The sequence below is a fragment of the Lipophrys pholis genome (assembly GCF_963383615.2).
Source record: "Lipophrys pholis genome assembly, chromosome: 12".
NCBI lineage: Eukaryota > Metazoa > Chordata > Actinopteri > Blenniiformes > Blenniidae > Lipophrys > Lipophrys pholis.
The window spans coordinates 30283091-30297582 of record NC_137641.1 but is presented as its reverse complement, the minus strand read 5'-3'; the positions used below and the strand labels follow the sequence as shown (position 1 = coordinate 30297582).

The 14492-nt window shown below is 48.3% G+C and overlaps 1 protein-coding gene across 1 annotated transcript; it reads left to right on the top strand.

Moving 5' to 3' along the window:
• Window positions 1–149: 149 nt before the first annotated feature.
• lman2la (lectin, mannose-binding 2-like a) lies at window positions 150–7448 on the top strand. The gene is made up of 9 exons (XM_080476720.1): window positions 150–348; window positions 598–716; window positions 2994–3111; window positions 3800–3882; window positions 3995–4027; window positions 4707–4868; window positions 5315–5429; window positions 5945–6073; window positions 6943–7448. Exons 1-9 carry the CDS (start codon window positions 162–164, stop codon window positions 7083–7085), a joined length of 1089 nt encoding a protein of 362 aa, XP_080332846.1. The 5' UTR covers window positions 150–161; the 3' UTR covers window positions 7086–7448.
• The last annotated feature ends 7044 nt before the right edge of the window (window positions 7449–14492 follow it).

The window sequence follows — 14492 nt, the reverse complement described above, 5'->3', positions numbered from 1 at the left end:
TTTTAAATCAGCTTGATTCACTATTCTTAATTAAAACAACTGTATACACTGCAGCCAATCAGAAACCAGAATTTTGATTGACAGTCAGACGGATCAATAGCAAAGAGCCATGAGAGACCGTGAACCAATCAGAAGGAGGCTCCTGCCCCAGTGGAGCCACGATGGCCGCCGCCAGTCGGAGGAATCATCTCCCGTTCAGACTCGCGTCCAGGAGGAAAATAATGCCTTTTAAATCGCACCTCACACTCGTTTTCATCGTTTTGGCGGCGAGCTGGTGTTTCGCGGACGATGACCACGAAATGGAGGAGTTCCTGAAGCGGGAGTTTTCCCTGACGAAGCCTTACCAAGGTACGGGCTGGGCTGGGGAGCAGGCTGGGGGGGGGGGGGGGGGGGGGGGGCGACCGGCAGATGTTTCTAGAAATAACGTTTAACGGTCAATTCACTTCACGGCCGGGGACGAATTTTACACCGTATTACTCCATTTAACGGTTTTTCCTCACAGCACCCTGCTCCGTGACACTCATTCGCCTCTAAGTGACATGTCCAGTACGAATATTTGACCTTTTATTTGCTTTGACTACCTGCTCGTGCTCTCAGGTGTGGGCTCGTTTGGCTCCTCCCACTGGGAGCTGATGGGCGATGCCATGGTGACCACGGAGCAGGTGCGCCTCACCGCGGACATGCAGAGCCGTCAGGGGGCGGTGTGGAGCCGCATCGTGAGTACCCGTGAAGTAAAACTGCAAACAGAGCGTATTCTGTATGACTAAACATTAGTACATCGGTATCGAACGATACCTGAGCAATGAGATCAATACTTCGATTGCGTCTCTCTCCATGCTGCTTCATCCTGAAGACTCTGAAATAATATTTTGTTCTAATTTTGTTCTGGACTGATCGTTTGGTACACTTTGTTCATTTAAGAAACACAAAATCCCGACATTACACGGTTACACGGTAAATAGTTCTGTGACTGTTGTTTGAACAAAACATTTTACTATGATAAAGTATTTTCTGTTTACCAACAACCTTGTTTCCAAAATGTGTTGTAGGTCTTAACTAATTAATCAACCAAAGGGAAAAATCATAAAAACACTTAAATGTCATGAAAAAGTCTCCACATTTAGCAAATTGAAGACGCATTTTATCCTTGAATATTTAAAAGTATTAGTATCGGATTGGTATTGGCGATACTGACCCTATATTTACTCGGTATTGTATCGATACCAAATCTTGCAGTATTACACACCACTACTAAACACATTCCATGTGATTGCTCCCTCGTCAGCAGTCATGTGACTTTGTGTGGATGAATCATAGTAGTCCTGGACCACAGGCAGGATCAATACATTTAGTCCGGGACCAGCCTGGACCAGTCTGGGACCAGCCTGGACCAGTCCGGGACCAGCCTGGACCAGTCCGGGACCAGCCTGGACCAGTCCTGAAGGATCTACATCTTATGATTATATACATATATATATATTATTTGATATGGCCAGGATCGCCCTGGACCTGGTCTGCTATCACTGCAGACCACTCTGTTTGTGACACGCTTTCGTATTACTGCTAAGTATAAGTACAACAATATAAATTCAGATTATAACAAATACACTTAAACTTTATTTTGAAAATCATTTTTCTGGAAAATCCCTAGCATGTTTCTATAGCAGCATTCAGATACAAGGAAAAGCAGTTTTATAAGGTAATAACACAAATACTGACATTACTGTAAATGTGTTGTTTTTAAGGTACTTTTACTTGGATGAATACTTTTTCAAGTATGTACCGTCACTCACACTTAGTATAATATACACCATGTAACCTACTTTACTTCCACAATTTGAGTAACACAAACTACTTTAAGTATCTCAATACTTAAAGTAGTCTCTGAGAAAAGTATTCATATTGTCGTTCTCAGATGCATACAATCCAGGGGTGGAAGTATTTATTACAAGTACTCACATTACTCTAATCAGGCAGCATTTGGGGGAACGTGAGTATCTTTTTTCCAAGTGTGTAATTTTATTCACACATAAGTACAATTTCCAAAATAAGACTTGATGATAAAGTAACACCTGTTTGATCTCCACGTTCCTCAGTACTCTCTCCACTGTGGATGTAATGCATTACAAATACTCACATTAAATTCAGTAGTATTTCGGGACTCGGGTTATTTGAATTTGTTCTTATTGACGTTGGGTTTGCGCCTGATGTTGACAACGCCGCTGAATGTGTCACTTACTACAAAGTAACTGAGGCCCCGAGGAGTTTTAAGGATGAGTATTTTTACATGAGTAATACTGTCAGTAACTCCAGCGATGGAAATTTCAGTGTTTTACAATCGTGCGTCATCAAACGTGTTGAATTAGACAGAAGTGTGTAATGACTGGGTTCTTCAGAGACTCAGAGTAACTTCTGCTCTGGAACCTTTGGAGGTTTGATAAACAGTGACACACGGAGAACACAAGGAGAACCCAGCGCTCTGGAACCATTAGAGGTTTGATAAACAGTGACACACGGAGAACACAAGGAGAACCCAGCGCTCTGAGACCTTTAGAGGTTTAATAAACAGTGACACACGGAGAACGTGAGGAGAACCCAGCGCTCTGAGACCTTTAGAGGTTTAATAAACAGTGACACATGGAGAACACGAGGAGAACCCAGCGCTCTGAGACCTTTAGAGGTTTAATAAACAGTGACACACGGAGAACACAAGGAGAACCCAGCGCTCTGAGACCTTTAGAGGTTTAATAAACAGTGACACATGGAGAACACGAGGAGAACCCAGCGCTCTGAGACCTTTAGAGGTTTAATAAACAGTGACACACGGAGAACACGAGGAGAACCCAGCGCTCTGAGACCTTTAGAGGTTTAATAAACAGTGACACACGGAGAACGTGAGGAGAACCCAGCGCTCTGAGACCTTTAGAGGTTTAATAAACAGTGACACATGGAGAACACGAGGAGAACCCAGCGCTCTGGTTCCTGTGTTTCAGCCGTGTGATCTGACGGACTGGGAGATGCAGGTTCACTTTAAAGTTCACGGACAAGGAAAGAAGAACCTGAACGGCGACGGTCTGGCCATCTGGTACACGAAGCAACGCATGCAGAAAGGTACCGCCGCTCGCCGACCTGAGAGTAACGGCTCCTGCATCCTCCCTTTTTGAACCCATAAGAACAAGAAGAAAGTTCTGCAGTGACGTCAGCCAGCAGCAGAAAAAAAAGCTGCCGAACTCGCAGGCCACGCCCCCTCACAGCAGGCCACGCCCCCTCGTCTGTGAAGCGGCGTTTAAACTTTTCAACTGCACAGTTTATTTCTGGCCTCCAGTGCTTTCAGAAATACATTTCTCTGAACTTTTTCAGTCATAAAAAAGTTTTTGTCCGAGCGCCATGTTTAGTCCAGTTCTAACTCCAGGAGCTGACAGCTGTTCGTGATGCGTTCAGGTGCATCACGTCAGCCTGCACTCCGACATTTTAACGCGCTGCGGCGCTCGTACAGTAGCGCTGTTACAAGCTAAATATGATTAAAATATTATCGATAGTCATGAGCGAACTAGAACACGCATGCGCAGCACACGGCAGTGCAGAAGTTACGGCAGTGCGGCTCCTCCATAGTTCGGCCAGGGCGGTTGGAACAGACCAAACTAATTTGTTCGGCCAGAAGGAGCTGGAAGAAGGAAATGACGTCATTTTGTTCGACAGGACCCCGCACTGCCCAACCTTCGTCTTGTTCTTATGGAGGATGAAGAGGCCTTAACGGCTCGTCGTTCTGGAGTGTGACGCTCGGCGTGTGTCCCCACAGGTCCCGTGTTCGGTAACATGGACAACTTCACCGGGCTGGGAGTGTTCGTGGACACGTACCCCAACGAGGAGAAGCACTTGGAGGTAATGCGCAGCGGCTCACCCGCAGGAAGACGAGCAGGGTTGTTGTGAGTCGGCGACGCCGGCAGACTGCTGTAAAGTGTTTGTGCTCTCTTGTGCCACCGTTTGGAGACAGGCGCAGAAGAAGAGGTACACCCCCCGCACACAGGTACCCCTCCCTCGTCTGATGCCTTTTGTTCGGCGGGCCGTCAAGCATGACCTGAAAAACACTCGCCCCCGTCAGCCATGACAGGACGACCACCGACCGGGGGAGTAAACAACAACATGGCGCTGGTTTGGGGAGGAGATATGAAGGTCGACAATTTAGCAACTGTTTTGGTGTCATTTCAGAAAAGTTTCGTATTTACACGACAACATTTTGAAACTGATGTTCGTTTACAAGGAAACGAACATCAGTTTCATTTAGGGCCAGTAGTGGGTGCTGTTTGTTGGGGGGGGGATTCATCAAACCCACCGGGAGTCGAACCGTCATGACTGGTTGGTGTTTGTTGTGTTTTTGCATGATTACTGGTTTTGGTGGTTTTCAGAGTAAAGTTCCTGTAAACAAGACTGAATAACTTCTGAACAGAAAGAGGAACTTTTATTTCCGCCGGCTTTCAGTGATTTCAGTTGGATTTCTTATTGCAGCCGGACGCCCCCGGATTACAGTTTCTCCTCTTCACTCCTGTTTCCTTCCATAAAGATCACTTTGATATTTACTGGTGACTCGAGGTTCAAAATGTGAAAACTCCCCCTGCATGATCGAGCAGTACTCTCAGTACTCTCAGTACTACTCCTGCGTGTGACGACTCACTCATCTCGCCCCCCTCCCCTCCCGCCGCCAACAGAGGATCTTCCCCTTCGTCCTCGCCATGGTGGGAAACGGCAGCATCAGTTATGACCACGAGCTGGACGGCCGTCCCACCGAGCTGGGCGGCTGCAACGCCATGGTGCGAAACCTCAAGCACGACACCTTCCTGTTCATCCGGTACATCCGCCGCCGGCTCACGGTGAGAGGAACCTCCCACTGCTGCCACAGAACTGAATGAAAGAGGAGGAGAGGATGAAGTTCTCAACATGTAGGGCGGGCCTCCTCTAGAGGGCGCCAGAGAGCCTCAGTAAAGCTCAGCAGCAGGACATGATGAGAGGAGATATTTATTTTATTCACTTTGCTTTCAGTTTCCAGATGATTCCACATGAAATCCTAAAATGTATAAATCCATGGGTTAATAAAATACAGTAGTAATGTTGCAAAGGGATTCAAACTATCAAACCTCTGGTTAGAAGCTCGCCACAATAAACTCTAGACCCCCACTATTTAAGTTAATAATGTTAATTACCTTCACTACTTCCTGACTCCTCCACGTGAACAGGGGACAAAGTGTCTCACCGGGGGTACCGACACCGTTCTGTCCTGTCACTGTCTCACCGTGTCTCGACTGCCTCCGTCCTCCAGGTGATGATCGACATCGACGGGCAGCACGAGTGGAGGGACTGCCTGGACATCCCCGGCGTGCGGCTGCCAAAGGGTTATTACTTCGGCGCCACGGCGATCACCGGAGACCTCTCGGGTAAACCGTGTCCAGACCCCCCGGTTAACGGGAACCATCGTTAGCCGCGCTCATACGTTACTCGTGATGTCATGACACCTAGTGGAGTACACGGGATGGTACACTTGTTCGTCTGAAATGAATTAATAAATAATAACATTTAGAAAATAAAGGCAAGATAAGTATTAGATATTAAAAACCAAGACAAGGAGGAACAACAGTATTAACAGAGAGAACAGTTGTTCTGAATGGTTTAAACAAAACAGCTTTATGTGCCATTCTAACCTTTATTTTACTGTTTCTGTTGTGATTTTAGCCATTTAAACTTTTGGCGAGTAGTTTTAGCAACTCCAAATAATTTAGTCATTTATGGCACGCACACGAGATAAAAAATAAAAGCAAACTGTTTAATTTACACAGAATTGTGTGGAGCCGCTCCAGAGCTGCAGCGGCTGCAGTCTGCAGCTTCACCACCAGATGTCACTAAAGTCACGTTCCTCCCTTCCTGTTTTATCATCATCGCCTCCTTTTATTAGACAACCACGACATCATCTCCCTGAAGCTCTACCAGCTCACCGTGCTGCGCAGTAAAAGAGAGGAGGAAGAGGAGGAGGAGGAGGAGGAGATCACCATACCCAGTGTGGATAACATGGAGCTGCTCCGGAGTGAGACACACACACACACACACACACACACACACACACACACACACACACACACACACACACACACACACACACACACACACACACACACAGAGGACTTTGGTTGACTTGTAACTTTACTGACCTTAGTTCTGTTTTTATTTTTCTGTTTTTATTGTTGTAAAACACCTTTTGATCTACGAAAGTTGCTATATAAAATCATTTTACTATAAGTTAATACATTAAGGAGAAGCATTTAAAAAAGTCAGAATGTTACAGCTGTAAACTATATTGTAATAATACATTAAAAAACGAATTTCTGGTTTAGAGATTTTTTTGCAGGTTTTGCTGTTTACTCCAAAATGTGTTTACACAACAAAAAAAAACACAGTCCATATTCTCCTGGGACTTGGTACTTTTATTTTGACAGTCACCGTAATAACAATCCAACTTGGTACTTTTATTTTGACAGTCACCGTAATAACAATCCAACTTGGTACTTTTATTTTGTTCTCTCTGCACATGCGTGGGTCGTTTCATTACAAAAAATATACAACAGCAGCCACTAGTGGCCTGACATGGTAATTACTTATTCCATGTAAACCGATGTCGTTTTCAAAATGTTGCCATGTAAACAAAAACTTTCCTGAACAACAACAAAATGATGCGTTTCCACTTGAAACGTGTAAACGGAGCTTCATCACCGTGGATCATGTGATCATCATCATATTTATTCATTCGTTGAGGAAACAAACGCTCATTAGTGGGTTTAAAAAGTGTTTTACTATTTTATTAAAATAGTAGAACGTTATGTTTCTGGTTACTATGAGGAGTAATGGTGACTCAACCAAAGTGAGGAAGTCTCACTCACTTCTTCCTTTCACCTCCAGGGGGCGACGTCGAGCAGGGGATGAGCAGCATCGGCCTCTTCTTCACTGTGCTCTTCTCCTTGCTGGGCTGCATCTTCCTCCTCATCATCGGCCTGGTGGTGTACAGCCACTGGAACGAGAGCCGCCGGAAACGCTTCTACTGAGCGCCGCCGCCGCCGGGCGAGGGAGACGCCGCCGCCGGGCGAGGGAGACGCCGCCGCCGGGCGAGGGAGACGCCATGCTGATCGATCAAACTCTGGACTCTGACAGGAGACGAAGAAGAAGCTCCAACAAGCCATCAGTAGTCTGAGGACGTCATTTTCTCACGACGCAGCCTTCACGTGACCGAACCACTTTTATTTATTCTGTTTGTTTTTTAACTTATTTTAAGTTCACTGTGGGGGGCGCCAGAGAGCGCCAACATGTACGGGTCAGGGGAATGCTTTCAAACTCTTTTTAATTTGTGGAAAAAAATTGAACCTCTGAATAAAAGTCAGGCGTTGTTTACATGACAACGTTTCAGGTGGAAACACATCGTTTTTGCATTTTCGTTTTAGAAAAGTTTCACGGTTGCGTTTTGAAGTTGTTATAGTTTTCATGTCGGGCCACTAGTGGGTGCTGTTGGTTGCACATGCGCAGTAGCAGCATTTCAAAAAGTTCCTGTTTCCGCTGGGACGCGAGTGTTTTTAAAAAGTTGTGTTTTCAGTGACTCCGAGCAACTTTGTCGTTTAAACAAACAAACAAAAGTTTTCTGTTTTCATTTGAACACGACGTTTATTAGTGACAGTTTAGAAGGATTGTTTTTAATTTAAAAAAAGCGAGAATAGGAGGATAAAACTAATCAAAACATTGATTCAATATGTTGGAGCCAAAATCCTTTGTTCACTCACCCTCATGAGGAAGGGGGGGGGCGAGGAGGGGGGTGAGCCACGTTTCTTTGAGAACAAAGAAACCATGTGCTCAACCCTGGAAAATTCGCCATTGATCACATGACCCCCCCCTGGGGGGCCCCCGGGTCCCCCCTCCTCTAGCTGCGGCACTGCAGCTCGACGGCAGGGGGACCCAAAATCCCGTCATCACCGGGTCACCGGCCCGGTGACGCGCAAGCCAACCCCGCGTGGATTGGCTGAACCACGGCCAACGCCGCGGGGAGCCCGGAAGACATCATAACGGTATAAATTCAGGCCCGGGAAGAGATCCAGCCTCTTCCAAAACGAAATCGCGTCAACCCAGACGCACCTTTTCGTAAGGAGACAAAGCGCCTCGTGTTAACGCACCTGGACCGGGCCTGAATTTTCTTCACCTCGCTGGACGAGCTCAAGAAAAGCGGGAATTCCCTTTATTTTTGGTTTCCCCTTCTTTTTTTTCCTCCCTTTTTTTTGTTTGCATCATCCGGACCCCGAGCGCGCGCTGCAACCGCACGCTCGTCTGCAGACCGACCTGAGCATCGCTTCTTCACTCCCCCCCTCATCGCAAGAAGCTGCTGATCGCCCCTCGGATCACACTACGGGTTTCCCCTCCGTAGTCCACGTCAGGTCTCTATTTTCTGGGACGCCAGAGAACCGCCCGCGGCCACAAATCGACGGATTTCACCTGGCCACGGAAGCACGTTTCCCCCTCGTCCAACCAAGTAAGGCTTAGAGTCTGGGCAGGAATTAGAATAACGTGATATTATTATTGCTGTGTGTTTATTGTTGGTACTTGTAACTTTGGGACGCCGATCCCTGTTTCTGAGTACTTTTGTGTCTACGCGTGGACGGCCATCCACGCGAATCATCGCACGCACGCGCGAGCCTCCTCATCCTCAGCTCACGCTTCTGCTCCCAGAGTCCATATCTGCCTGAACAGCCGTTTTTGGACTCTGTACGTGTAGCTGAGGCGGTCGCGTCAGTGTACACAGTCAGACACCCCCTCCTCTCTCCTCTCTCTCTCTCCTCTTCTCCTCTGTTTCCCTGTTCACTAACCAGCGCACGGTACGGCCGCCGCTGCCTCCAAGCGCCTCCTTTCAGTGCGTCCCTGGGACCGTGTGTAGTTCACTGCGGCTCGGATTTCTCGGCCACAAGGAATCCGGCGCGCTCCCGACGGCTACGGCCCGTGCGGAGCTCAGTGACGTCACGCTATCCCAGGCAGAGCACGCCGAGCGCCTCTGGTGACCGGGTGGGTAATCACATCGATTTCCTCGCCGGGTCGCCGAGCCGTTTGGCGCCCTCTGGTAGTCGCGTGGGTAATTGCAACCGCTCGTACCGCCATCTGGTGGTTGCATTAAGTCATCACAACTGCCCCGCGCGCCGACGCGCACCTAGTGGCCAGATCGGGTGATTACACCGGACCGCCGACGTCTACCTCCCTCTGGTGGACGTTCGTGGTCATTACCCCCTCACCAAGTCACGCCCCTTTCGCTCCACAAACCCGCACACACACACACACACATCGCTCCCCACACTCGAACACACACACACCCACTCACACACATCGCTCCCCCACACTCGAACACACACACACACACACACACACACTCACACACACACACACACACTTTATTAGCCGGCTTTGTTTTGTATTGTGTTGTTTTATGAGATCTTGCTTGATGTTTATTGATTAGATGTGATTCATAGATTGATGATTTAGGAATAGACGTTTGTTAATAAACACTTAATAGTTGAATTGAACGATTCTTGGTGGTTTTTGTGTGCTTTTCAGCGACAACTGCTGGTTGTAACAGTCAGTGCTCGGATTTACAGCCTTCCTTTCCTGCTTCAGTTAAATTGCGATTATCATTTCAATCAGAAATAATAATTTAAACATTTTAATTGAACTTTCTTTTTTTAAGACTGATGTTTCGTTTAAGACCCTAACTTCAGCTGGTGCCCCGACTTTGATTAAGTAACGGTAATATTCAATTGATTAATAGTTTGAATGGTTTAAATCAATTTCAATGATTTTAACGCTTTGGGTAATTTAACACACCTAGGAGGCGTTGGCGAATGAATGCAGGTTTTCCACGGGAATAACCCGCATTGCTTTTAAATAATTTTAAGTGTTTCATCGCATTTTCTGTGGTTAATTACCCGCACTATTATTGATTGATCTGTTACCCAGTTAACCTAATCACAACTTGAATTGTCTCTAAGCTATTGTTCATTTATTTTTGTTGCAGATAGATAATTTGTATGCTTTATTAATTAATAAATTAGTCAATTTATTCAATTAATACTCAAGAGTGCTTTTAATCATTTTTAAGTGGTTTTCGTGCATCTCAGCATCCAATTATCCAGTATTATTAATTCATAAAGCGCAAGTTTATCCAATTAATAATCCTAACTGCATTTAATTCAATTTCAATGGTTTAGCTCATTCAAATAACTCATTGTATTTAATTAGTAAACCCCGACTTTACTTAATTAATTCCAACTCCTCCTTGATTACTCCCGATTGTTATTAGATAAATAACCAAACTTGTTTGATTAACAATCCATTCTAAATTACTTGCAGATCACCTTCGGTGGTCCACTCCACCGAAGTAAATCAGCCTCCCCTCAGTTATTGACTTACAAATCGCAGGTTTGTTTCATTGATAACTTGAATCATAGGTTGCTCTCCGTAATTTAATCATCACTCGTAATCAAGTACCGTTGTTCATTGATAGGTCAATAGCCATTTGTGACGCCTTCGCAGCTTGAGCTTTTCCCCGGTTACTCCAGCGAGTCGCCTCCTGTGGGTCCACAGGCGCTTCGGTAGGTCACGCCACTGACCCGCAGTTGTCAACAAAGGAGTGACCCGTCACGCCTGTTGACCGGTCGTGCCACTGGTGGACCGCCTTCGCGATTGGACCCCGTGGAGGTTCCTCCCGTCAGGCGACCCTTTTTAGCTCAAAGCTGTTGGCCGATAACTGACTATTTACTCCAATCAACCTTTATAGCTTTGCATAACTTACACTTGGTACATTACCTTAGTAATCTATTACTCCAGTAATCCATTACTTTGGTGGCCTACCGCTAGTGATCAGTAATTGTCAACCCGTAAATAACAATTTACTTCTGTTTGGCGATTCGTTTATATGTAAATTACCTCTGACAGGGTAGAACCTTCCGGTAGCCTACCACTAGGGTAATTTGCATATTCTGATCACACGCTGACCCCAACATAATGGTGCCCCGTGTGAGGCTGTTGTAAACCAGCATTGTTACGAATAACTGCACAAAATAATCCTGAATCGTTCACTTAAGGTGTAGCCGTTAACTTTATTCTCCCAGAATTGGTTTTCAAGATACACTTTTTCAGCACTGTCGAACAAAGTCACTTGTGGTGTGAAATCAGTTGTGAAGTGGTTAGTGCCTTGCTTTCCCTGCATTCTACGCATGATTAACACGCTGTGTTAAGATTTCTGACTACGATTAATAGACACTAACAATATTGCTCGCCAAGGTGTTAGACGCATCTGACTAACTTGGATAGGGTGCAGCTCGAGCAATTAACGAAACCGAGAGGTTTGTAAGACACAGGTACAGCCGTTACCTGTGCAGTAGCAAAGCTAATTTGCCGTTAACCACAGCTAACGTTGTTGACTTCGGGCGTAAATCTCAACCACTCAATGGAGGGTAAGAGTTCCCGGGCACAGGGAGCCGAGGCTCCGCCGGTGCTAACTGAGCCGGCCATACGAGACGTGGTGTCCCACCTCGTCCGTCTCTCCTTGGAGGAGAAAGCAAATCTCGAACGCTACAGCGTTGAGATTTGCGAAGAAAAGATCCGAGAGCTGGTAAGTTTTGTCAACAACCCAGGGGACAAGCCGGCACGTACAGTGCCGGACGTCCTGGGCCAGATCAGCCTGCTCTACCAGCGTAGAGCAGAGCTACAGTCAAAGGAGGCGGAGGAGCGTACGGATCGGCTGCGTCTGGACAACCAGAGGCTATCCAAGGACAACGCTCGCCTCCGACAGGAGCTGGACGCCTCCAAGGACGAGGATCAGCCTTCAGAGCCCGAGAAGCAACGGGCTCTGCCTCCTCATAAGGAGACGAAGGTCGATGAGTGCACACTAGAGAGTGAGCCTCAGATCCAGGAGTTAAAGGAAAACCTAGAAGAAGCTCAGTCGCTAATCGCGATGGGCATGGAGAGGGAAGAAAATCTCCGACACCAGCTTTACACTGCCACCCTAGGTGCGCAACGTGACCCTAATTGGGGTCGTCGTAATCTGGCTTCGCCAGAGAGGTCTGGCACTATCGACTCCTCATGCGCCACAACGCAGAGGTATGACGCCTCATATAGCTTAGATGGTGATTCTTTTCAGCCCACGCGCAGCCGCAGCACGGTGCGCTTCGACGACTCCGCCACTCCTTCCCATCTGCAGCCCCCACGCGACGCTAGCAGTCGGGAGCAGGGGTCCAGGAGGGTGCCTCTACACCCCAGTAGACCTCCCTTGTATGGCCCTAGCGGCCCCGACCCGCGTCAGACAGCAGTCCACGGGGAACTGTCGTCAGAGGACTCTGACGGCCCCAGTCCCGTGAGGGGGTGGGATGTCCGGACCCGCCAGCTCGAATCCCTCGCAAAGGACATCGAACGCTTTGACCCGAGCAACAAGGACGCGAGTATCGAGGACTACCTCCGTGAGGTTGAACGCTGCCTCCTCGACATCGCACGTCCTTCCATGCGGGAGAAGCTAAAGCTTCTCTGGAAAACAACGTCCAGAACAGTCCATGTTTTCATGGAATCCCTGCCGCCAGACACCCGAGACCGGTACTCCACCCTCTGCCAGGCTCTCCGGGAAGAGTATTCATTGTACAATGACCCTGCTTCGGCAACGTTTGGTGCATTCGCGATCACCCAACGGAAGTCTGAACCTCCAAAGGAGTATTACAGGCGCCTACGAGTGGCCTACTTCCAAGGCCGCAATGCACCGGGGTTGGAGGAAGATCACGCCTTCAAGTCTCTGTTTGTCAACAACCTCCACGACAGTGGGAGGTTCGATGTGGCTCTATTTTGCAGGACCGCCAAACCCACCATGAAGGAACTGCGCCAGCACGCGCAGATGGTGTGGGAATTGCGTCAATGCCCGGGTAAGAAGCCTGACATTGACCAGAGGGTCCTGGAAATGGAGCCAAGGGAAAACACGGATTTGAGGCTTGAGGGCGATGAGTTGCCGACACCCAGAACGAATGCTGGAGGAGGGTCTGGTACACCCTCTCCGTCTGAGCAGAAAGGCGCACAACCAAATCAAAAGGGTGGAAAATGGGCCAGGTCAGAACAAAACTTCCAACCGAAGAAAGGGCCCGACCCGAATTCAAAGTGGAAAATGAAAGGTTCGGAAAGGGACCACGGTCGCTACAGAGCTGACCAGTTAAAGACTGAGCTACAGCAGTGGGTTCAAACCTGCATCAAAGAGGCTGTACAGAACTTGGACCTGTCCAACCAAAGGGGGCGCCACCCCCCCTCAAGGGGACGGGGACGTAGGCCCCCTCCCTCCTGACTAGAGCGGCGGCCCCGACCCACCACAAACAAGGTTTACCTTGTCGGGTGGGGGGGAGAAACAGGTGAGGCGGGAGAACGTTCAAGAACGACAGCTTCCCAGTCCACCGATTTGCCGTTCCTGACTTTCTTAGGCAATCTCGTGCACCGAGAGAACGCCAACCGCATCTACACATCCGTGGTGGTGGGAGGATGTGTAAACGCCCTCGCGCTGTTAGATTCCGGGTCCGAAATAAGCCTAATGTGTTCAGCCACCTTCGCCGAGCTTGCGAGAGCTCTGCTGTCTCTTGGAAAGCCACTGCAGGTCGAAGCTTGCAGCATTAACATCAGAAGCTTCACTCAGGACACTTCACCCATCACCCAACGCGTCTGGGTGGATGTCACTTTCCAAGAGATGTCTTTGGTGCATCCCATCTATGTCACCACGCTGGACACAGAACCATTACTCATTGGCCAAGATCTCCTTAACCGATTAGCCCCACTGATCGATTGCCGTCGCGGGTACCTTTGGGCCCAAGTACGCAACCCGACTCGAATCGGTCCAGACATGGACCCTCCCTCTTCTGACAGCATGAACGCTGCCATCGAGTCCAGAAGTTCTAATCCCATGTGTACGCCTTCCAAAGAATCTGGCTCAAACACCCCTCTTGTCATGCTCCCTGACGGCCAGCAGTCGCGGCAGTCTAGGAGCTATCAGTCTCTGAGAGAGCATCCATCATTCCTATGCGCACTGGCGAACGATGGATCTCCACTATACAATCCCCACATCGTGGGGGGGGTACACCTGAATGGGACCTTGGTCCCAGAGACACTCTTGGCTCTGTGGTCAGAGAAATCTGCCATTGATGCCGATCTTCTAAAGGATCTGTGCCAACACAACGCACTCCTTGTCCAAGTGCAGCACAGCCATCGCCTGCTTGCTGCAGGGTCGCCGCAGACACTAATCAAAGCAACTGGTGTATGTGCCCTCTCCGTGCAGATAGGGCAGAAGAAAGCCATGCACTATATGAGTGTCGTCCCGCAGCTCCGCCCTCCTTGTCACATAGGAGCGGATCTCCTTGTCAGGCTTGGAGTCCAGCTGGACGCCGTGAACCAGGTTTTGTGGTCACTGG